General features: G+C 38.4%; 4 protein-coding genes across 5 annotated transcripts; 2 read left to right on the top strand and 2 right to left on the bottom strand.

Moving 5' to 3' along the window:
- Positions 1–1,031: 1,031 nt before the first annotated feature.
- LOC145499489 (nucleoporin NUP35-like) lies at positions 1,032–11,254 on the bottom strand. Of its 2 annotated transcripts, XM_081479006.1 has the most exons (11): positions 11,185–11,254; positions 11,025–11,107; positions 8,973–9,133; positions 8,236–8,338; positions 7,392–7,564; positions 6,381–6,434; positions 5,285–5,354; positions 3,999–4,055; positions 3,194–3,262; positions 2,592–2,741; positions 1,032–1,845 (listed from the first exon to the last, which is right to left on the bottom strand). In XM_081479006.1, the coding sequence occupies exons 1-11, from the start codon at positions 11,192–11,194 to the stop codon at positions 1,765–1,767; spliced, it is 1,011 nt and encodes a 336-aa protein (XP_081335132.1). In that variant the 5' UTR covers positions 11,195–11,254; the 3' UTR covers positions 1,032–1,764. The 2 variants fall into 2 exon arrangements, with proteins under 2 accessions (XP_081335132.1, XP_081335131.1); XM_081479005.1 differs by lacking the exon at positions 11,185–11,254 and having other exon boundaries at positions 8,973–10,657; positions 11,025–11,102.
- Positions 11,255–11,360: 106 nt separating this feature from the next.
- Positions 11,361–12,889, top strand: LOC145500228 (large ribosomal subunit protein uL13m-like). The gene has a single exon (XM_081479746.1). It carries the CDS (start codon positions 11,415–11,417, stop codon positions 11,919–11,921), a length of 507 nt encoding a protein of 168 aa, XP_081335872.1. The 5' UTR covers positions 11,361–11,414; the 3' UTR covers positions 11,922–12,889.
- Positions 12,890–15,922: 3,033 nt separating this feature from the next.
- LOC145500220 (glucose-induced degradation protein 8 homolog) lies at positions 15,923–17,060 on the bottom strand. Its single transcript, XM_081479740.1, has one exon. The coding sequence runs from the start codon at positions 16,967–16,969 to the stop codon at positions 16,283–16,285; it is 687 nt and encodes a 228-aa protein (XP_081335866.1). The 5' UTR covers positions 16,970–17,060; the 3' UTR covers positions 15,923–16,282.
- A 65-nt stretch (positions 17,061–17,125) lies between these two features.
- LOC145500223 (large ribosomal subunit protein eL15-like) lies at positions 17,126–21,802 on the top strand. Its single transcript, XM_081479742.1, has 3 exons — positions 17,126–17,169; positions 19,440–19,766; positions 21,463–21,802. The coding sequence occupies exons 2-3, from the start codon at positions 19,458–19,460 to the stop codon at positions 21,766–21,768; spliced, it is 615 nt and encodes a 204-aa protein (XP_081335868.1). The 5' UTR covers positions 17,126–17,169; positions 19,440–19,457; the 3' UTR covers positions 21,769–21,802.
- The last annotated feature ends 970 nt before the right edge of the window (positions 21,803–22,772 follow it).

The raw sequence follows: 22,772 nt of genomic DNA, 5'->3' as shown, positions 1-22,772 counted from the left end.
AAACTGTAGGAAATATTGCCATTAAAAATATTTATATCTTGTCAGACTCTTGTTAGCCAAGCGCGAGGGCTGTACTGTCAGCCGTATCTGCCCGTGGGCTTGACAGTACCGAGCGTAACGAGTTCCAAAAAAAAACAGACCGCCGATGACCGATGTTCTCCTTATATCCTCCTGAGCAAGCTTGGGCAATAATGTTTTAGAAAAACTGCAAAGATCGCGGACGTCTCACGTCTGATGTTAAAAAACAGAAGTCAGAAGTACAATTAAGTCTCCAAGAGTTAGAGATCGTGCGGGATCATTCGGGACACTGCCCTGCGCATGCCCGGTCCAAAAATTCGAGAATAGACTATTAGACCAGTAGTAGAGCAATCTAAGTTGGCCGTTAGTAGTGCAACAACTTATCTAGAACGGTTTTCAAATGAGCCTCGTAAAACCAAAACTCCCAAAATCACTCAGGCCAATCACAAAGGAGGCAATCGATCCAATGAACCAATCAAAACTCCAAGCATATATAGTAGCCAATGGAAAAAGTGGGAAAACAAGTGCGGGCGCCACTATTAGTTTTGGTTTTACATCTGATTGGATGACAAAGTGGCGCAAGTTTTGGAAGTCAATCGCTTAGTGTGGTAATGCAAAACCCAAATAATTACAAACTGAGGGTGCTTGCCATTATGGCAAACCGACAGGTCAGAGGTCAGTGGGAATACCAGAGGAAAATGAAATGACATTTTGCAATTAAACTGGGCTGTCCAATAGGAATGGCTCTTACCATTTTTATTCCTTTTCCGAATTCCCTAATTAGGACAAAGAACTGGTTTGTCAAAAATGGAATGGCAAATTTCAGTCGGAATATTCCGACCGAAATAAGAGGACCACCTCCAGAGGTGATCCCAAATATTCCAGTCAGAAGAAACTGAAATGGACCTTTACATTAGAATTCCGACCGAAATTTCCAAAATCTTTGACATAATGGAAAGCACCCTGAATTACTTTCGACTCTCAAGAGAAAACTGATCCAATGAACAAAACGTGTTAAAGCGCTTGTAATTTTATTTGTAAAACCTGACCAGGCAGCTAATAAATATTATGAATATCTCTTGGCCTATCAGGGAAGCAACTGCATACATAATCCTCCGTAGGAAAAAGATGGTGACTGGTACATTTACCCATAAATCTTAGTGCACAAAAACTTTAACAACGCTCTTAAAAACGCACAGAAAAGTCCTAACATCTTCAAACCTAGAATACACTATGTCGTTAGCACAGGCACAATTACTGCAAAAACATGCTTTCCTTGTATTTTATTGGCTGGGTTAGGCTTACATGGTGCAATGTACAGCCGCCATCTTTTTTCCTACTGAAGACTGAAACAACCACTCTTTAGAATTGAAAGTATACAGAATGTGTGTGCAAAAAGTTTATTTGGTGTTTTTAATTAGCTCTTTACAAGTTGATATCTAGTCAATAATAAAACAGAGAGAATAATCCCGACATAACAACACACAACATCACATGAAGTTATGATACAAAATGTTCCAGTTGGTTAAATCCAACTGCACATTGAATTAAAAGAATTTGAATATACATCTCCTGACATATGGAACTTGAAAGTCGATTGCATTTATATAACTACAGATTATAACTTCTCTTGACACTAACATTATTTTATGATAAATACCAAAAGGCCATAATTGTTATGCTAAGAAGGATAATTATATATTTGTAGAGGACGGATTTAAGTCTTCATAACTTCTGTATGATTATTCACCAGCCAAACATGTACTCCATTGCTTTAGAAACAAAGTTGGAATCTTTCTGTGGAGTTCTACTTCCATCTGGCACAACCTGCCATTACAATGAGCAACATTAACATATAAGGGGTGGACCGTTTGACTTTGGAGGGGTTGGGTGATTTTGCATGCCTGTACCAGATCACCCACACCCCCCTCAATGTCAAACAGTCCACCCCTAAGCTCAAATTAAATGCAATCAATCATTGAAAGGCCAGTAACTTAAACAAGAAGTTATGGTGTAGAAGGAACTTTGTCTGGCTATTGTCAGTCAACCATAAACGGCAGACCACGAAAGAGAGTTTCCGACAATAGACCAACTAGCAGTAGACCATCCTATCTATGAATATAATGTTACTCTTACTTGCTTTATCATAGCATTTAAAAATGCTATAAAAATTGGCAAGAGCTCTATCCAAGGAGGGCGGGGAGTGACTCCCCTATAAAAAAGACAGTGGTGTGCATCAGAAATTTTGAGAAGGACTTCTAAGAGGTGCAAAGATCCTGTTTTGTATGCGTGGCTTGAAATATTTTCCAGCCCCAAGAGGTACCAATTCTAAACAACACATTATCTCCTGTCAAATAATTTTTGGCTCAACACCCTTAAAGGTACGGCAAAAGCTTCCGGCATGGACATTTTGCGGATGAACACCCTCAAAGGTACCAAAACTGCATTTTTAACCACTAAAAGGTGTGACAAGCACCCCTATCCTTTTTCTATAGGAGTTCTCTTCCCCCCCCCAGCCTGAGGAAAGCTCCAGCCCCTGGCCTGTGTGACCTGTACAGACTTCTCTAAATTACCTGATGGTCGCTTCTTGCTGCCTGATAAGCTGCAGTCAGTGGTCGAACTGGAGCTGGCTTGCTAGATGCTGGGGATATTACTTGAGGTTCATTCCTGTCAGATGATGATGGTGTATGCATGTTCTCTTTCCCATAAGCCTGCATGACACCCTAAGAGATTAGAGGAAGTCATACTAAATGATAGATTGGTCAAATCCCCCTAACCCATTTGTATAGTTCTTCAGAACACATAAGAAAATAACATCATCTTTAGTTTTACCACACACCTTTTATTTTACTTAACTTATCTCTTATTTTGCTTGATATTTGTTCTTAAACAGGAAAAAATAAAAAAGATATATTAAAAGATATACAGAACGAATATTATAAAGACTCTTTTTAACCTCTCCTCTAGATGAAGCTCTCAGAGTTACTTGTCAGTAAATTGTTCTGTTATTTTAAAAAAAAACACAATCTTTTGAAAAAAAAAAAATGCTGTTTAGGTCTATCTAATTCAAGACAAGATCAAGAACTTGAGCTTGCAGCTGAATTTAAGTGTTAAGAATTTTACAATATTATTGCGTGTTAACTGTTTGTGCAATACTAGACTAATTTTTAATTACCTTCTCAATACAAGGCATAACTCCAACCATTATGCCACTGCCATAAACCTTTCCATTCTTGCTAAGAGCCTAGAAAAAAAATGACTAGCTATTAAATATAATAGCACTCTCAAACTCATTGTTTATTTATCAAGTTTAACCGAAAGAAAACATGAGAATGGTGATGTTTGAATATCTGATCTCAATTATCATAGATTTCCACAATTTTTTATCTCCAATTTCTTCTTATGTACAGTGTAGTTATAGTTTAAATTGAGGAGATATATCAAACACTTGAGATAATTTCTGAACACCTCAAAGTCCATTGAAATACCCCACTGCACATCACATAATTTCACCTTTCTTCTGAGCAGTGTTTGCTAAAACATGGTAGGTCTCATGTTTGATATGATAATTTGTCAAGGAGACAAAATCAATTTGTGTAGAAAGGCTACCTAAACCCCTATATACTGAGACAGAACACCTCTATTTTCACAATCATGTACATCTTGAACTTGCTATTGATCCTTATCCACCTTTCCCTTCCTGTCTTCAAATTTCTTAGATAACCAAAAACATTTTAAAACAGACTTGTCTTATAAAGTGTTTTTGATTTGTCACTAAACCAATGAAGAATGGTTAGTGAACAAGACCCAAAGGAAGACAGTTGAAGAATTCAGGACAACAAGTGTAGAAGAACGTCCATGGATTAACTACTGGTATAAGTCAACTGAAGATAACCTGATGATTATTTCTGAAATAAACAGTAAATGCTTGTCAGTCTTTAACTTAACAGTTGAGTAATGCACTTTCTGTTTAATCTTACCTTTTTGGCTTGAAGTTTGGATTGGTATTGAAGGTGCAACCAGTTCCCTTTGGATGTCTGATTAGAGAAAATATGCACAATAATTATTATTACTGTATATTGAGTATATATTTAAAATCATTTAGAACTGAAAACAGCCCTAAGAAAATACGTGCACTGATTGGTTAAAAATCGTGTTTCTATAACTTGATAGAAACACAGAACTAGCAGGAGCTGTTGACGTAATGATGGCACGAGCAATTGTGATGATCAAAGTAAACAAGTTGTTTCCCTTGTTTTCGTCGCAGTGTTTTCTAAAAGAAATAGATAACATGTTCTCTGCATTTCTATCAAGTTATAGAAACACTCGTGAAAGTTTGGGAGAACTCAAAAAAGCTTTGGAAACACTCGCCTATGGCGCGTATTCCCCCAGCATTTCTCGTTCTCCCAAACTTCCACTCGTGTTTCTATAGCTCGATAGAAACACAGTACGTGTTTTCTATTTCTTAAATATAAAGGCATGTGTAGGGAGATCTGAGATCTCTCTTTGAGGGTTCCACTTGATATTTCAGACTGTTCCCAAGGACTGCCCAAAAGGCATGACCAAAATGTTTCTGACTATTTTGCACAGGGTCCCCATTCCTAAATTAAGTTACTTCGTGGCACCTACTTGATTCGTTTCATAAACTATTTAGGTGTCCCAAACTCCACACAATCAACCTTGTATTAAAACTATTTGTCTTCCTTTATCTCCTTTTCTTTCTCTCTGTAACACTTTATTAATCAATAACAATTATAAATTATTTCATTAATGATATTTTATCATCTTCTATAATTTATGTAGTTTGTTTATATTTATATGTATTTTTTTTCTGACACCTCTGTAAAATTAATGTTTGTGAGAGTTCAAATTAAAATTGAATTGAAATGAATTGAAACAAGCATTTTTTCTATGGTAAATCCCCCTTTTTATCACAAACATGTAGCTATTTCAATTGTTATATATCAATTATTTTCTAATTCAGAACTAAAAACTGTACCATGAAGAACCAGCTACTGGTTGATTTCAGTGGCTGATAGAGAGCTTGATACTGCCTGAAATTTCACTAAGAGGCCTGAAATTTCACTAAGAGGCCAAGATTTGGGGTAATTTCAAGGTGCCCAGGCCAGAAAAACAGGCCAAAAATGTTAACAAGCCTGCATAGTTTTTTTTTGTAGCTACACCCCAGCTTATGAGTAGATGACAACTAGGATTTGTTTACGGCTTCAAGTTTGAGCAAGAAGATCACGAAGGAAGCAAAACTTACCACACTTTTTACAATGTTGCCATATTGAGAGAATTGTTGTAGAATAAAGGATGAGGCTGCAGGAGGAAACCTGACAAGGAAGAGAGACATTATAAAATTATAAATAGAGACACTACTTTAAAATCAACACAGATTAATAACTAACAGCCATACTGTAAAAAGAGCAGAGTAACAGCAATTTTTAAAAACTTTAAGGAAACAACATTTTTCATTTTACAAAACATGTTTCAACATTCCTATGTCATCTTCAGTTGCAAATGTTTGATGGTTGTACATTTGAATTTTCACTGTATACATGATTACATTACAGAATTATGCCATAAAATTTATGTTAACAATTTGAACATTGGAGTATATTGGGAACAAAGGACTGCACGTGCCAACAGTAGTTGAAACAGAATAAAAAAATCAAGCAAAATATTACACAAAAATTGAAAAAGAAAGAGACAAATCTAAGTACCTCAGCTGTTGGTTTAGAGTTGGGATTTCCCAGTTAATATACAGTGCCTGTCTTATCTTAACTTTTATCTTAACTATTTTTAAACTATTGTCCAACTAAACACTTGACAAACAATTAGCAAACTTAAGAACAAGACTGTTAATTAAAAAAGCGTTGTTTAACAAGTACAGTAGTTCATACTTTAGCATAGACTATCAAGCTATGGTGCATGTGGGATTTTGGAGAGCACAAACGAAGTGTAAGAATTGCCCAAGACGATGCACATAGCTGAGAGCATCTCTAGCTTCTTGAGTGCTCTCCAAACTTCCCAAGAGCACCACAACTTGATAGTGCACAGCTTAACACACGAACCAAGAGTTTAATAACATTGCTGATGGAAATGTACATCAATACCCACATGGGTGAGAAAAAAAAGCCTGGCAAAGTGCTTTGCTAACACTATCAAATTATGTTGCATGTTTATATGCACATTTAATTTGATTGAGCGGCTCTGCTAACTATGTTTTAAGAAAAAACTAAACACAACAGTTCAAGTTCAGATGAAAATTTCCGTTTTTCATATCATTCAACTCTCACTTGTACATGTTGATTTATAAAATATTATTTTAGTCTAGATGGTTAGTAGATGTCTCTTACCCAAACACTGTCACCCAGCATTCATCTAAAATGTCATCGCTTGATAAGGCCTCTCTGACAGAAGTAAACCAAAGATATAAAATTATAAGAAACTGGTCTTTCAAGTTGCTATGAATAATAATTAAAATTAACTTTGAAAAAAGGAGACTAATTTCTCTTGATAAGTAGGGCATGTCATTAACAAAACAGGTCCAGTGAGGTCTGTGCTTGCGCAAAAATAGCCCACACCACTGGACCTAATCTCAGTTTGAAAAGCCCTGAAGTACTATTACTCCCCCAAGGAAGGGATATTTATTAGCCAATTAGGCAAAAGTCAGTCAGTCAGTCAGCTAGTTAGTCCGTGAGTCAGCCAGTCAGTCAGTCAGACCTCATATTCAAGAACACTTTGAATACAGCCTGGTATTTGCAATACAGTTAAAACCCACCTATAATGGAATCTCAATTTTTCACCTGTTCGAAAATTTTATTTGTCAAGGTTCTTTCAAATAGGTTGAACTTAAACCATTCTTAAAGGAAAAGGTTTTTCTGTATATCAAAAGGGTGTGGGCCTTCCTTATTTTATTTCAGGAGAAATGTAATTATCTCTAAAAGTAAAACTGCATTCTAAGGAATATACAGTACACACCCCTCTCTAGATAACCTGGAAAGTTTTAGAAAATTTGAATTAAACCTCTAAAGGAGACTAATCTTGAAATGGCTCGAGCTTTATTTGACACCTAAAAGATATGATTCGATTAACAGGGAAATGATAGTATGTATTAGTTATTTCTTCTACTATGCCCTAAAAGACATTTTGACAGTTAAAACAGTGGCATTTCATCCTGACCACCCTCAGTGCTCTAGACCAAATTCTGCGATTTACACCTCTAAGAAAGTTGATGAGTATCCCTGACCTTTTCATATTGAGTCTCTCCTCTCCCCTCCCTCCAACAGAGAATTCCCACGCTGAAGCTTGAAAAGATGGCATTCTATCAAGTAATTCCACACTTTCCTTTGTTGTTGATTACTTACCCCTGAGTGTAGAAGGGATCAATCTGAGTAGGTGATGTTAAATGGCCACCACGCTGAGGGCTGAAGTGGGGTGAATCTACACCAGACATGGTGACGTTGCCACCAGGAGTAGAATAACCGGCACTTTTCCTGACTGTTGAGTTTGCAACTGAAGCCATCGTCACATCCATTGGCTTTAAGAAAAAAAATAATATTATATAGATCAGCCCTTCATCCACCAAGCAAAGAGTCAACTGCTTACTACTGAGCTCAAACATCTGTTGAAATGGCCATTTCATGCACCATTCCATTGCAGTCATGGATTCTAAACTATTGATCACATGATGACAAATTTTGTGATTGTGTGTTGAGTGAATCTTTCCTGCCAATTTCCTGCTGTTGGGGGAGGTGCTTCACAGTTTGTTTGCAAGTTTGTTGAGTTTCACACAATCTAACAAGATACAATTCAAGATACTTATATTGCAGAGAAGAGTTTGAACAATGCAAAATCCATTGTATGGATAAGATTTGCCTTGAACTTGCTACTTTTGAGGAATTTATAACAGTTATGCTGCAAACTGTAGCCAAGAAATGTTTGTCATCACAAGATGATCAGATCACTTTTCTGATCACGTGTGAAACCAATTATGGTGTGTGCAACGGCCTGAAAAAAAAAGCCATTTAAACAAATGTCTGGGATCAATGAATAGTAACTAGTACACAGACTGCACAGCTTAGATCAACAAACCATACGTGCCAAAGTTACAGCCATCTACAAAATATTTGCACATAAAAATGCACCAAAGTCATGAGTGTTGTCTTAACTACATGTATAGTAAATTAGTGGTAAAAACCCTTTTCTTACTTTGAATGAAGAATGAGTAAAATCTGAGCTCCTCGCATCATAAAGCCCTTCAACAGGAGGAGCACTTAAGGAATCTTTAGGGGTGCAACCCACAGATGAGGACCTACAGGAACAAGACAATAGTGTTTACCAGCATTAAGTGAGGGTGTTAGTGTTAGTTTTTATCACGTTTTTATCACGTTTTAATATTCTTTGGATAATAAATTATTACTTAAATTACAGTATTCAAATATCCTATGTACATGTATATTAATCTAAGAATTTCTAAATATACCGATACACTTGACAAGTGTACATGCGCAAATTTACAAGACTTAACTAGTTATATTTGAAATAGAGAAAGTCATTATTAACAATAACAAGCCATCCCAGGTGACAAGCCTACCCCTCAACACCATTAAAATAAATAAAATCCAGCAAGAGTCTTTTGACCAAAAGTAAGCTCAGGCTCTTCTCTCAAAGGTGTTTTTGGGATAGGAAGAATCTAAAGGCTCTATTACCAGCTGCTGTTGGAGAAAAGAGCCCACACTCCTCCCCTCAACTCACATGGGGAGGCAAGTAGACCAGAAATGAGTGAGCAATGGAAATTGAAGGGCCAACCGATCAACTTTGCACCCGCACCGACCTCGCACAGTGGACTGATTTCTATACTAAGGGAACATTTGAACCTCACGGAGGAGGAAGAGACCAAACTCTAAAGTTTTAAGAATTCCGTGGCTCCCAATATATTTCCTAACCTTGCAGGTGTCCTGTCCAGTTTGCTATCAGGTCCTTGAGATCGGAGTGGTGTACCAAACTGTTGGGGGTAGTGCCTTGGCGATGAGAGTGACCCTGTGTGACCAGAACTTCCTTTGTATGACCCTAATGATGAGCCTATGGATCGTCCTCTTAATAATGGCTGGGAAAAAGGAGACAACAGTAAAATCTTGCAACAAGGTTTATAATCTAATATTTGGATGAAAATCATAGAATCTGATATGATATACATGTACATGATAGTATTTACTCACAAAACCATTGTGTCACATCGTTATTAATTTTCTAACGTTTTAATATATAGTGCTTATTTGGGTGTAGCAAATCATCCAAATTTCATTAAGAAACATTTTTTTAAAATAAAACACAACAACTCCTTTATCCAAAACAATAACAACAACAACGACCAAAACAAAGCTTAAAATATTGATCAATATCATGTATATCAAATATATCAATATCAATATCGTTAACTTATCAATATATCAATATCAATATCTCGTATATCAATATATACAAACAATAGCCTCCATTTGGCGTGAAAATATGCTCGGATATTTGTCCGCGGACATTAGGGACCTTACGCAAAACACAACGGCAACGGCAACGAGAACGTCACCAAACAAAAGGTTTAATGAGGAGAACAATGGCTGTGCACGTGCATTATAATTCTTGGTACATTTCTTTGCCGTCCTCTGCAAAACATAAACGTGAAAAAACCAAATTCTGCGTTGTCTGGAGAACGTGAACCACGACGGCTAATTTTTCGTATTTCTATTTGGAACTGAACGTATCTGTAGCATATTCGGCAGGGGCAAGTTTTAATACCAACAAACACACTGAATAGATCTAAATAAATGAGAAATTCCAAAGTAAAATAGAAACACATTTTTTACTAGGCGTCGTCCTCGCCATTGCCGTCGTATATGCGTAAGGTCCCTACTATCTGTTCCGAGAAGTGAACAGTTTTCCGAGAGCATAGCTCAAGGAAAACTGTGAGCTTCAAATCTTTTTTGCAGCATGCACAGTTTTAAAAATTGGGGAATATTCTCGGATATTACCCAGTTTCAGCTGGGGAATATTCGGTCACGTGATGTGTGTTTAGACCAATCGTGTGCGAGCATTTGATGGATTATAATAATCAATATCAATATCAATATTTTTCTTGACCAGTTTCCAAGTTACTGTTTACAAGGGCAAAACGTTGAATTTCGAAATATGGGATTTCCATAGTGATAGGCAAAGGTAACCCTAGAGTGCTTGTACATACTGTAAACAAAACAACTGCAAATGGAAGCAATTTACAACTTCTTACAAGGATAACCCTCTTGCCAGAATTATCCTGGGTGTCTACCATTGGGAATTTTGTTTTTAGTTGGAAATTTCCATTGGGAAAAGAGTGTTTCATTTGTAGTTGACATTCCAACCAAAGTTTCCTGGATTTTTTGCACACATTTACGTTTGTCACAGCCAATCATTAGGCTGATTTAACAAGAGAACGGGAACGACACTTGACGACCGCGTGTGCAGTACAAATGCCCAAATATGGTCAAATTAGAGCAGAATCCAGGTTATTCTGCGTGCCCTGCAGTCGTCATCTGACGTTCCCGTCCTGTTGCTAAATCAGCCTTATGACTTGTTAACAGTCTGGAACTGGAACCTGGAACTGAAGTAAAAGATGAGAAATGCAAAAATGGGACTCACAAATCCATCATTCATCTCGTAATGTCCCAACCAGGACAGACGTTCCAATCATCTTGGAAATTTAAGTCTGAGAATTATTCTTATGGCAACAGAACAATGGAAAGTCAAAGAATTTGAATGAGACAATTTTCGCTCTAATAAATACCGTAGTCTTCAACAATGGCGCCAATTTTAATATGTAAAGTTAAATCACTGTAAATTTAACACCGATTAAATAGTGAGTTGGATAAATGAAAATAACTCCTTATAAAAATAGTCTTCTATCCAAAATTCTATGTCAATATGGAAAACTAAGAAATCAATCAAAGAAAAAAAAAAGTTGCACATACCGAAGCAGCCGGCGAATTGCCGCCAAGAAGATACTGCGGCAAATATCCCGGTGAAGATGGAGAACTCATATGACTTTCGCGTACTAAATAAGCAAGAAGTAAATTAACATCAACAAAATGTATCTTTAACATTACATAAAGTAATCTGGAGATTCCTTACCCTGATCCATGCCGAGTAAAAGCGGAACGTTGTTCCACAGTTCGTTCCGTTTCGATCGTATGAACTTTTTTTAAGCAATAACCCAGCGAATAGAACCGGACAGCGGCTTTTGTTAAAGCGACAATCAGCGATAGAATAAATGACGTAGAAACCACATGCGCGTGCGTGGTTGGTAGCGGCTCGCTAGCGGCCATTTCGTACAGTACAGCGCGACATAGAGAAGCACAAAAATGACTTTCCTGAATCGCGCCAACCAAAGCTTTCTCACTCATGCTCGTCTTTGGTACCTTGTGGATGCTAAAGACCAGATCAATGGACGCCTGGCTGCATACTTAGGGCAGATTTTGCAGGGAAAGACGAAACCTATTTATCATCATCAGGACGATGTTGGCGACCACGTAGTCGTAATAAACACGCGACATATTATTCTCACCGGCTCCAAGTGGAAAAAGAAGCTTTATCGCCATCACACAGGGTACCCAGGGGGACTCAAAGCGTTCACTGCAAGGGATCTTCACGAGCGAGATGCCACAAGGATCTTGTGGAGGGCGGTCTATGGAATGCTCCCAAAGAACAATCTGAGACCAATATGGATGAAAAGACTGCATCTCTTTGAGGAGAGTGAACATCCTTTCGCGGAGAATATTTTCGCCAAACTAGAAGGTCCAGCGCCTCTCCCCAAAAGACTAGAAGAATTTACACCGGAGGAGATTGAAAACTATCCAAAGCTCTTTTGAGCCTTGCCAATGATACGTGTATCCCCCCTCCCCCCCCCTCGCCAATCACATCTATAACATCTATTTGTCCTTTTATTTTCATCATCAATAGTGTGGAAGCTTCGTTTAAAATCAAGATGTCATATTTTAAGACTAGGTATAGTGTGACATCTGAGGTTTTGAATTGAGCCAATGAAATAATTCAGGACAATTCAAACTATGTTCGAACTCAATTTTCAGCTTTGAATTTACAGATCAATAGGGAAGTACAGTGCCATATTCTGTGATGGAAGTGTACAACGATAAATGAATATTCAAATGCGAGATTTTAGACTCTTGAATAAACCCTTTGAGTTTAGTAGTTTGAGCAACATAGACTCAAGTTTAGTAATGTGTGATGTACATGTGTTTAGACAATGATCTACACCTGCCTTCAGTATTGAGCGTAGGCGACATCTTGCGAACATCTTTTGACGTGACATCTCTTGACATGCTATGTAAACGACTGAAAGACTGTTTACCTTTAATACTGGCACTTTTTCTGGTTATTAGTAGAAAAAATGACAAATATGTCAGCTGATAAATGATAACTACCTCTATTGGCTGAAGAAGATTGTGGACTTTGCATGTTTCCCGATTTATGGGATAATTCAAACGATTGAGTGTAGTCTATCGGCTCTTAACAGTGACTTCCGGTAGAATTGGGTTGCTACCGCTTTTAGTATTTGAAAGATGTAAACATTCAAAACAGTTTATTTTCTCTCACAGAGTGACTTCTTGATATTCTTAGCCTTATTCTGATGTTAACACCCAAGTTGCTAGTGGAGGGAAGGTGCCTACGAAGCCTGGGGGCTGCAAGAGTCACATCCCCAAGGTGCTAGAACACCTGACCGGCCTGCCCAACCAGCAACCAAGCCATGAGCTGCCTGTGCCAGGTCCCTTACAGGCACCTATCACACTCAAGCCAGGTGGCTCAGTGAAAAAAAAAATTGCTGAAAAGGGGGAGGGGGGGGGGGGGATAGGGAGGGAATGCCAAGAACCGCTAAACTACTATAATTCAATCCACAACACCATGCTAACAGAGCAACAAACACACTGCAAGCATATGGGATGACAATGCACATACTAACCAAGAATACCGCTGGACAATGTCAGCCCCAGGGCTCCCACAACCATATGACTGCTGCAAACGCTACAGAACACACCAAACGCTTAACAAACCCTAACAGACGGCCAAGACACTATCAAACGCCTACAAAAAACGCTACTGACCAGACTAGCTCCTGGTCATAAACTATGTAAAATTTCATTGAACTATATCACAGGCGGCCCAAGCTCTCAATGTTATCCTTTTTTTTTCCTTTTTATGCGAACGTTCAGGCTAACGTGACATATGGCATGTACTATTACATAACGACCGAATTTGACCACGCGAAACATGACTCCCGCCTTGCAGTATATGGAGGTGTTGTGTTACAAAGGTTTGAATTTATAAAGGTTTGTATGGGAATGCAACGGCTTTGCTTGAAAAGCCAATTATTCTTATATTTTGTGAATAAAATCTACTTATCCTGTTGCTGTGTTGTATTCTTTGTTGTTTGCCAGCTCCTCGGGCCGATCTAACGCGATTTCGGCGAGTTATCGTTCTGTGGGTTTCCACTACTAAAAGAAAGACCACAGAACGATAACTCGCCGAAATTGCGTTAGATTGGCCTGAGGAGCTGGCAAACAACAAAGAATACAACACAGCAACAGGGTAAGTAGATTTTATTCACAAAATATAAGAATAATTGGCTTTTCAAGCAAAGCCGTTGCATTCCCATACAAACCTTTATAAATTCAAACCGTTGTAACACAACACCTCCATATACTGCAAGGTGGGAGTCATGTTTCGCGTGGTCAAATTCGGTCGTTATGTAATAGTACATGCCATATGTCACGTTAGCCTGAACGTTCGCATAAAAAGGAAAAACAAAAGGATAACATTGAGAGCTTGGGCTGCCTGTGACTATATCAAATGCTACAATGCACTAAACGCTAAACAAACGCTAACAGATGGCCAAGACACCAACAACCAACAAAAAAACGCTACTGACCAGACTAGCTCATAGACATTAACTATGTCAAATTTCATTTAACTATATTAAAATATATCTGCCTTTCATGACTAAAAGGTGAGTTTGACCAAAAGAAGTCTGTTGTGCTGACATTTTTTATGTAGACCAGATTACATAGCATGTCAAGAGATGGCATGTCAAAAGATGTCGCCTCTGCACTAACACTGAGAGCCGGTGTAAATGCAACTGATGTTATTCATAGACTTCATAATAATCGCATAGGTTGGTTCCTATTGATGTTGGGTGTACAAATGCTCTATCACTGAACAAATTTTGACCTTTGTGTACATGTAATCCTTGTTGACAAATATGTTTTGCTGAACAATATTCTTCAACTATCCAAATGCCTGGAAGGGGCCATGAAAGGCCAGGAATAAGGCTGGGAGAGATGCAAAGCTGTAAACATTGAACAAATATCCATTGTGAACACTACAGCCAGATGACAGGACTAGTGTATCTTTACAAAGTTCTTTTTTGTTGGCATTTACCATTAACCTCCATCAAAGCCAAACTTTCTACAACTTTTGAGTAACTAGAAAAGCACCCTGAGACTTCTCAAAGGGTACATGTTGTCTCTGTGTCTACAGAGCTTGAAGCAAAACTAGACTAGTGTGTTCTACGAGCAAATTTTTGTCCCTGAATAAGCCCCTAAAGTACACATGAACAACTCAGTGCCTTTTGTGTGACCTAAAATTCAAAATAGTCACTCCCACCCTAAAGGAAGCCAGTTTCTCAGACAAGTATAGTAATGACCATGTTTAATCAATCATGCAGCATGATTTAAAATGAGTCTTTCTCTTTGCTGTATGATTACAATAGATCGTTTTCACGTGATGTCATCACTTTTGAAAGTCCAAAACTAAAGAGCCACCAAAGTTTTTATCCTCATCAGGCATAAGAGGCAGTATATTGATATCTGTTTACAATTTTACAGCTCAGTAGCGTGCTTCGTTTGGAATCCAGAGCATTTTGAATTTCAGGGTTATGGAGGTGTGTGACACAAGGCTATGATCGAGTTTGTGGAAAAATATATACTTACCTCATGATTTTGAGCCTTTTAGAAGTTAGAGCATTATGAAAAGTGCTTATGTAAATACTTGTTTGATCAGTACTGATAATCAGTCGCCTAGATAGCCAAAGTAAGTTCCAGATGTTTACACTATTTTCCGGCCGTCAAACTGGTGTACCACGGAGGTACACCACCAAGGCGTTTTCATACAGGGCTCTGCAAATATCTGCGCAACATTTCGACGAATATCTGAAGTTTGGGGAAACGCACAGGCCTAAAACTTGGAGAAGTGTCTTATTTAGTTATCTTCTATAACATGGTAAGTTCATAGCTTTTTCCACTGGATGGTTTTCGATTTTTTTATTGTGTGACAGTGAGAACGATCTATACAAGAGACTAGTTTCTTATCTTCTAAATTGCATCTTATGATTTTGTGAGCCACTATATGGATAACTTTGTATTTCGTACTGAAAATATTTAAATGAACACCTCCTCTTGACCCCAGTGAGGTACTCCTACATATTCACTATATACTGTAGGTATGTGTCACTGAGCGGGTGGTGTATTACGGTTCCCAATCCTTGAATACGGTATTGTTAATGCCCGTGACAGGTGTGTTAGCATTGTGTGACCCTTAGATAGGGTACCTAAACTGTATCAGCTAAAATTCTGAGGCGTAAATGCCCACATTAATGCAAAACAACTTCCAATGTTACAGAAACAAAATAAAGTTGAGCTGTTCATGCCATTCTCAGTTTTCGTTTTTCCTTTCAACAGGGCAGGGCTCTTGACAAAGTGCCCTCCACCCCATCCTTAACTGAAAATAAGCACCATGCGGCACTAATTCCAGGATTTACAATGTGCAACACGGGAAGAACGAGGATGAAAGAGACTGATTGCAGTTTACATAGCTCTTTATATTAATTAAGCAAATCTTCATTTTTATCTATTTCACAAACTAAGATCAAAACATTAATACATGCACAAAAAAGTTATGTTCAAAAAGAAAAGGTGAATCATTGCTGCAAAAATTTACCAAATTTTGCAAAAAAAAAAATCACCATCAATTACCATGTTCAAATTAGATCTGTCTGTCACCACACAAAGACACTATGTGACTCATGCAAGAAGTTTGAGCACAAAAGAAGTCACCCAAGTACCTAGGGAGGTTGAGGCTTATTGGCAGATGTTAAACCTTTGTCACGAGGTCTGTCTCACGTACATACACGGAGTAACTAAGTCAAAGCTTGCCAGATCTATCGGCTGCCATCAAAAAGTCCACTGCCAGGGTCCACCATTTTGGGGAACTTAGCTTTCTTAGCATCCAACTCAGTTTGGGCCCACAGCAGCAGTTTTAGTAAATTAGACAGCTTGGGTGAGGTTTCTTTATGTTCCGCCTCTAGAATGGCAGCGTTCAATTCACTAGCAACCTTTTGTCTCTGAGAAGGGCAAAGCAGTTCGCCAACTGGCGAATCCTCTGGGTTATCGAACGCCAAAAGCGCCATAGTGCGCTCTAATTCTTCCAGAAACTCAGGCGATTCATTGCCCTGATCGGCGAGCTGATTCTGGGCAAAGTCAACAGCTGATTCGATGTCTTTATCGCGAATTAACTCGATCAGGCGTTGCTGCTGCAAATGAAAATACAAGTGTGGCTTACAGTCAAGTATTTCCGGGTTTAGTTTGTTCGTGAGCGCAATTGCCTCTTCGATGTCTCCGCGCTGAACTGCAGCTCTGATTTTTATCCTTTCGTCCAGATTTTCCAGTGGAACACAGGGCTGTGTGCCAGATTCCATTTTGAATTTCTCTGCAGCTTCTTTGAAGCCCTCGGTTACAAGGTAGTCCATAATCAAACGATTCATATCTGCTCGCTGAAATCGCATGTCTGTTAACTTTGTCATCCACTCCTCTCTGTTTCCTTCCTCTCCTTTGTCTGCCCGGTTCATTTGAAAGGAAAACAGCTTTTTTTACACCGTAAAAAAGTCAGAAATCAACTGTACAAACACAAACTTCAGCATTGACAAGACCTGCTTGACAAAATGGCGGGTTGCGTGATGTTTCTCAGTACGCATGCGCGAGATCGCATCAGAACGAGGCTGTGTCTCTCGTCCGTTCTCTTTCCTTCTCTGCTCTTCTCCGATCAGAGGTAAGAGAGCTAACCAAACAAAGCGTCTTCAATCCTTGCTTTAATCTAGGCATCAAGCAGTAAATATGATAAAAATAATTTCCCTTTTTAATTTGGGTTGTGTTAAAATCCTCATCCGGCTAAATATTCGTTTCTGTCACCCCTCTGCAGTGGCTAAAAGTTTCGCAAATTTCAGCGAAGTCCTCTGTTGTGTTTATACGATGGTGAAATATTTGGACTCTGTATCATACTCGGAAAAGGTTATCTTCAGAAATTCCTCCCTGTGATACTGCTTTTATATTTTGACTGGAGGCTGCGAACCTGTTAGTGTCGTTTTATGTGACCTTTGATATTTTAACGTGCAAAATTTGTCGGCAACTGCATGTAGAATCGAATTCAAGCTTAAGTTTAATTTCTTCTTGTCCAAATATTTTACGCGGAGACCTTGCAAAATGAAATGCTTTTGAAATTACAGTTGTAACATTGATGAGTTAGAGGACTCTAACATCCAAGAAGCACTGTTGATAATGCGAAGTTTTGAATTGTGAATGCTTACAGCAAGGACACTCGAACAACGAACACATCGTGACTTAAAAATAAAGCCCCTTTAATAATATACAAGATTGGTGTTTTTAAAGTGTAAAAACGCTTTATGTTCATGTTAATATGAAGGGCCTTCATTCTTTGTGATTAAAAGATTAGCAAAAAAAAAAAAAAAAATTAAGTGTTCAAGGTTGGAGTGACCTCACTGGAAGTGAATTTAGAATTTTCTTCTAGTTCGTGTCTTGTTATGCCACATCGGTTGTGTAAGTTGCCTGTTTTTGTACTAGGGCCCAGTTGTTCAAAGCTTGGATAATGTCTTGACTTGACATACTGTGCGACAAAACCGCAATTTATTATGACACAGGTGTTCTACTGGAAACTGCACTTGTAAAATTCATGCTAAACTACCTCCAGGTGCCAAGGGGCATATTGGCCGGGTATTCTGAAGTTGCTACTTTTCTATATCTTCACTAGTGAGGATATTGATGACATGTCTCTTTTTCACTGGTGTTTGTGCAAACAGTCAGTTTGTCTATATAATAAGAAAACAAAGAAAACTGCTCGGTGGCTTGAAGATATGAATTTTATTTTCTTGTGTGAATAATATTTTACCACATGAAAATAAAATTCTTATCTTCAAGCCACCATGTAATATTCTCAATTTATTATTTTACAAATAAAGAAACCCAAGCTGTGTATTACACTGTGGTAAAACATGACAGGCATTTGAGAACACGAGGGAAATGTAGAAAACATGAGCTGCAGGCTAGTGTTTTCTACATTAAAATTATGGAATGTCTGCTTCCAAACTATGGATACCTTGGTATTGTGATAATTTAATGCACTTATTGCACTTGTCCATCGGATTTTAGTCATCCGAATATAAAACCAACTTGATTGAAAATAGGTGACAAACGTTACATGTCTGTTGTCTACTACCAAAACAACAACATATAGTTGTAAACTATACTTCATCTGCATATCACTTCAACTATAAGTTCAATAAAAGTGAACTAAGTTACTGACTGAACAATGTTGTCAGTCTCTTAGTGTGGGACTCAGCTGACAATAGTTTCTTTTTCTAAACTTTTATAGAGAAATAGACAACAATCATTTTATGCTAATTCATTGTTGTGCCAAAAGCCCCTGATCTGCAACAAGCAGAACACTTTGTGTGTATTTTTAAGTGTCAGATCTTAACAACTAAATCTTGTGCAAATGAGCATTTGAGCTTGTTCTCTGATTTCACGGACACAAGACAAAAGTCTCACAACAATTCCTGGTCAGAAGTCCCTGGGACACTTGACAAAATGACAACTGGTGACGCATTATTTTGAAGTGGGAAGTCATTATTTTATTTGCCGAGCCCCCCTTCCCCGCAAAAACAAAGTTGGAATAGTGGGTCTACTTTGGATGAATCAACATCAACATTATGTTGGGAGTGGGGAGTGGGAGGTGGACAGAAAGTCGACCATACATGTATGTATGGTCGATACATACCATACATGTATGTTGGGAAAAGTGTTTCAAGACTTTTGACTCCGATTTTGGTTTTCTCAGTTGGATTATCTTTAGAATGTCTGACCACAGATTGGATTGTGTTTGACTGAGATGAGTTTTGGTCAGCCACTATCCAATGACTAACATTTATTGATAGTTTGAAATGGAGTTATGTTGAAATTATACAAACTCCAGTATATTGCATTAGTATATTGATTAACTGAAGCCTGTTCTTTCCTCCTCCTTAGCTGATCTAGGACTAAAAAATGGGAGCATACAAGTACCTTGAGGAGCTCTTTAAAAAGAAACAGTCCGATCTTTTGCGGTTCTTACTGCGTGTACGATGCTGGCAATATCGCCAACTCAATGCCATCCACCGAGCATCCCGCCCAATGCGTCCTGACAAAGCACGTCGCCTGGGATACAAGGCTAAGCAAGGATATGTTGTCTACCGTGTACGTGTAAGGCGTGGAGGACGCAAGCGCCCAGTACCTAAGGGTGCAACCTACGGAAAACCAGCCAACCAGGGAGTAAACCAACTGAAATTTCAGAGGAGCTTGCGATCTGTGGCCGAGGTTGGTAAACTTGTGTTTACTTATACCATCATTTCTTAACTACTCATTCCCCCTCATTGACAAAACTGTGTGTAACCCTACATGTAACAGTATGCAAGATGATTGTCACAATTGAACCTACTGTTAGTTATATGGTTTATAGTACTTGTAGCTCTTAACAAGACAGTTTCCTGACCGATTTTCCTAATTTTCATATGATGTTGCTAAATTAATAAAGATTTATTCATGCATAAACAAGCAAAAACTACTCATTGGTTTTTATGTTTAGGTTTTACTTGTTTATGCAGATTGCCAAATGCTTCCAAATCTGCCAAAAAAATTGTATAAAGGGCTTCTACAGAGTCAAGAAGAACAACTGTTTTGGGTCAAAATACAGTGTTAAGGAAAATCCTTGCCTTCGAAATAATTTGAGAATGACATTTTGGACTTAATTCCTATGTTAGTTATATGGTTTATAGTACTTGTAGCTCTTAACAAGACAGTTTCCTGACCGATTTTCCTAATTTTCATATGATATTGCTAAATTAATAAAGATTTATTCATACATAAAGAAGCAAAAACTACTCATCGGTTTTTATGTTTAGGGTTTACTTGTTTAGGCAGATTGCCAAATGCTTCCAAATATGCAAAAAAAATTGCATAAAGGGCTTCTACAGAGTCAAGAAGAGCAACTGTTTTGGGTCAAAATACAGTGTTAAGGAAAATCCTTGCCTTTGAACTAATTTGAGAATGACATTTTGGACTTAATTCCTATGTTACAGTAGTTATATGGTTTATAGTACTTGTAGCTCTTAACAAGACAGTTTCCTGACCGATTTTCCTAATTTTCATATGATATTGCTAAATTAATAAAGATTTATTCATGCATAAAGAAGCAAAAACTACTCATCGGTTTTTATGTTTAGGGTTTACTTGTTTAGGCAGATTGCCAAATGCTTCCAAATATGCAAAAAAAAATTGCATAAAGGGCTTCTACAGAGTCAAGAAGAACAACTGTTTTGGGTCAAAACACAGTGTTAAGGAAAATCCTTGCCTTTGAACTAATTTGAGAATGACATTTTGGACTTAATTCCTATGTTTAGCTCTAATCTCCAAAATACAGTTAACCACCCATAAGCAATTGCTTGTGGGAGGTGGTCACTTATCAGGGCTTCAACCATATTTGGTCAAAATTTTGCCTCATTAACATATGGTTACTGCAGAGACTTATCCTATGTTTTAATGTTTTATTCATGTGAAAAGTCAATTTTGAGAAATAATCAGGTACCCAGGAATGCGATAATGCTACAACACCTTATTATCCAATTTCAGCTCTATTTTCTATCAAGTGGTTGTTTACAGGAGGTTAAAAACAATAAAAAATTTCAAACTTTTAGATCTAAAAGTGGTTGCGGCTGCTACAAGATGGGGTCAGTTACAAGAGTTCCAAATATAGTGATTTGACTTAAACGTTTGGTATATTGGAAACTGGTTGCTGAAGAGAGGTGGTGGGTTACGAGAGGTGGTTGCAACCGTCATCAATGCAAATGATTGTATTCGGGTGCCACTGATTTGTAAAGCTTCAAATTTCCAGGACAAAATTAGACAACAAGATTAAAGTTGCATTGCTGTGTTAATTAGATTTACCCAGTATTTTCACTTAAAAACACTTTGAATGTACAGGTATAGTGACTGGTCTGTGCTCTCTGTTTTTCAGGAGCGTGCTGGCCGATACTGCGGCAGCCTGCGGGTTCTCAGCTCATACTGGGTGGCAGAGGACTCCACATACAAATTCTTTGAAGTCATCATGGTGGACCCATTCCACAAGGCAGTGCGGCGAGACCCAAGAATTAACTGGATCTGCAAACCAGTCCACAAGCACCGTGAGCTGCGTGGACTGACTGCCGCTGGCCGTAAAAACCGTGGTATGCGCAAGGGTCACTTGTACAACAAGGTGATCGGTAGCTCCCGGCGTGCTTGCTGGAAGAGGCGTAACATGCTGTCCCTTCGCCGATATCGTTGATTGTTTAATAATAATAAAAAAACCTGCAACTGTAGTGTTTTGCTATGTGGTTATTGTTTTTCCAGAGGCATAGCGTAAGGGTTTCACATACATGGAAGTTTTCAAGGCAGGATGTCAACAAGGAATTCCAACAGGTCAATTCCCTCTTCTCCCACCAAATCATTATGAATTTTCAATTAATTTGTCGGGCCATGTCGGTGATCCTGTGGGGTTTTTGACCAGAGACTGCCCACTTCCCTAGCCTTCGAGAGCATCCGGTTATTTCGACGGAGACAAGCGACAGCCGGAAATCTGTCTGAGTTCGTAGCCTACCACTTACCTGGATCTCTAAGCTTACAGACAACCTCTCTCGTTTCTGGATAAAAAGTTATCACCGTTCTTTGCATCTATTTCGTTGTACCAAAAATGTTACTAACTCTTCCAGCTAGAGGTTGAGAAGTTGCTTGCGGGTTGCCATTTTCAAGGGCTCAGCTTCACCGTGTCTGGTACCCGGTGGAGGCAACTCATATTAAAAGGACTGGGTGCTCGTCGAACCTTCTAGAACCTTCTAAAAACGCGGTATTGGTGTTCAGCCTGAAAAGGTCCACAGCGGGAAATTTTACAGTAACTTTTAGGGTATTGAGCCAAAAAAATATGACAGAAGATAGTGTTTTAGAATTGGTACCTCTGAGGGGTTTAAAAAGTTCAAGACGCCCACAAAACAGGGTCTTGGTAGCTCTTAGCGGTTCTTTTCAAAATTTCCGAGGAGCACTCCCGTCCTTTTTATATAGAAGTCTTCCCGGGGTTTGGTAGCCCGTAGGCAGAGTATTTTTTGAGTCTGGTCAAACGCTACTACCCATTGAAAGTTTTCACAGATACGGTTTATACCTGGTGCTGGTTCATTTGGAACTTATTCTTGTCAATATTTTCCAAGCCTGTACTCAGTTGCCCATTCTCAACTGAAAATCAGAAAGACCGCTCTCTCCTACAGAAGGCGGGAGAGCTGTGTTACTATGGTTACTTTT

The sequence above is a fragment of the Orbicella franksi genome, chromosome 10 (assembly GCF_964199315.1).
Source record: "Orbicella franksi chromosome 10, jaOrbFran1.1, whole genome shotgun sequence".
Classification (NCBI taxonomy): Eukaryota; Metazoa; Cnidaria; class Anthozoa; order Scleractinia; family Merulinidae; genus Orbicella; species Orbicella franksi.
The sequence above is the reverse complement of the archived record's forward strand: the minus strand, read 5'-3'. Positions and strand labels throughout refer to the sequence as shown.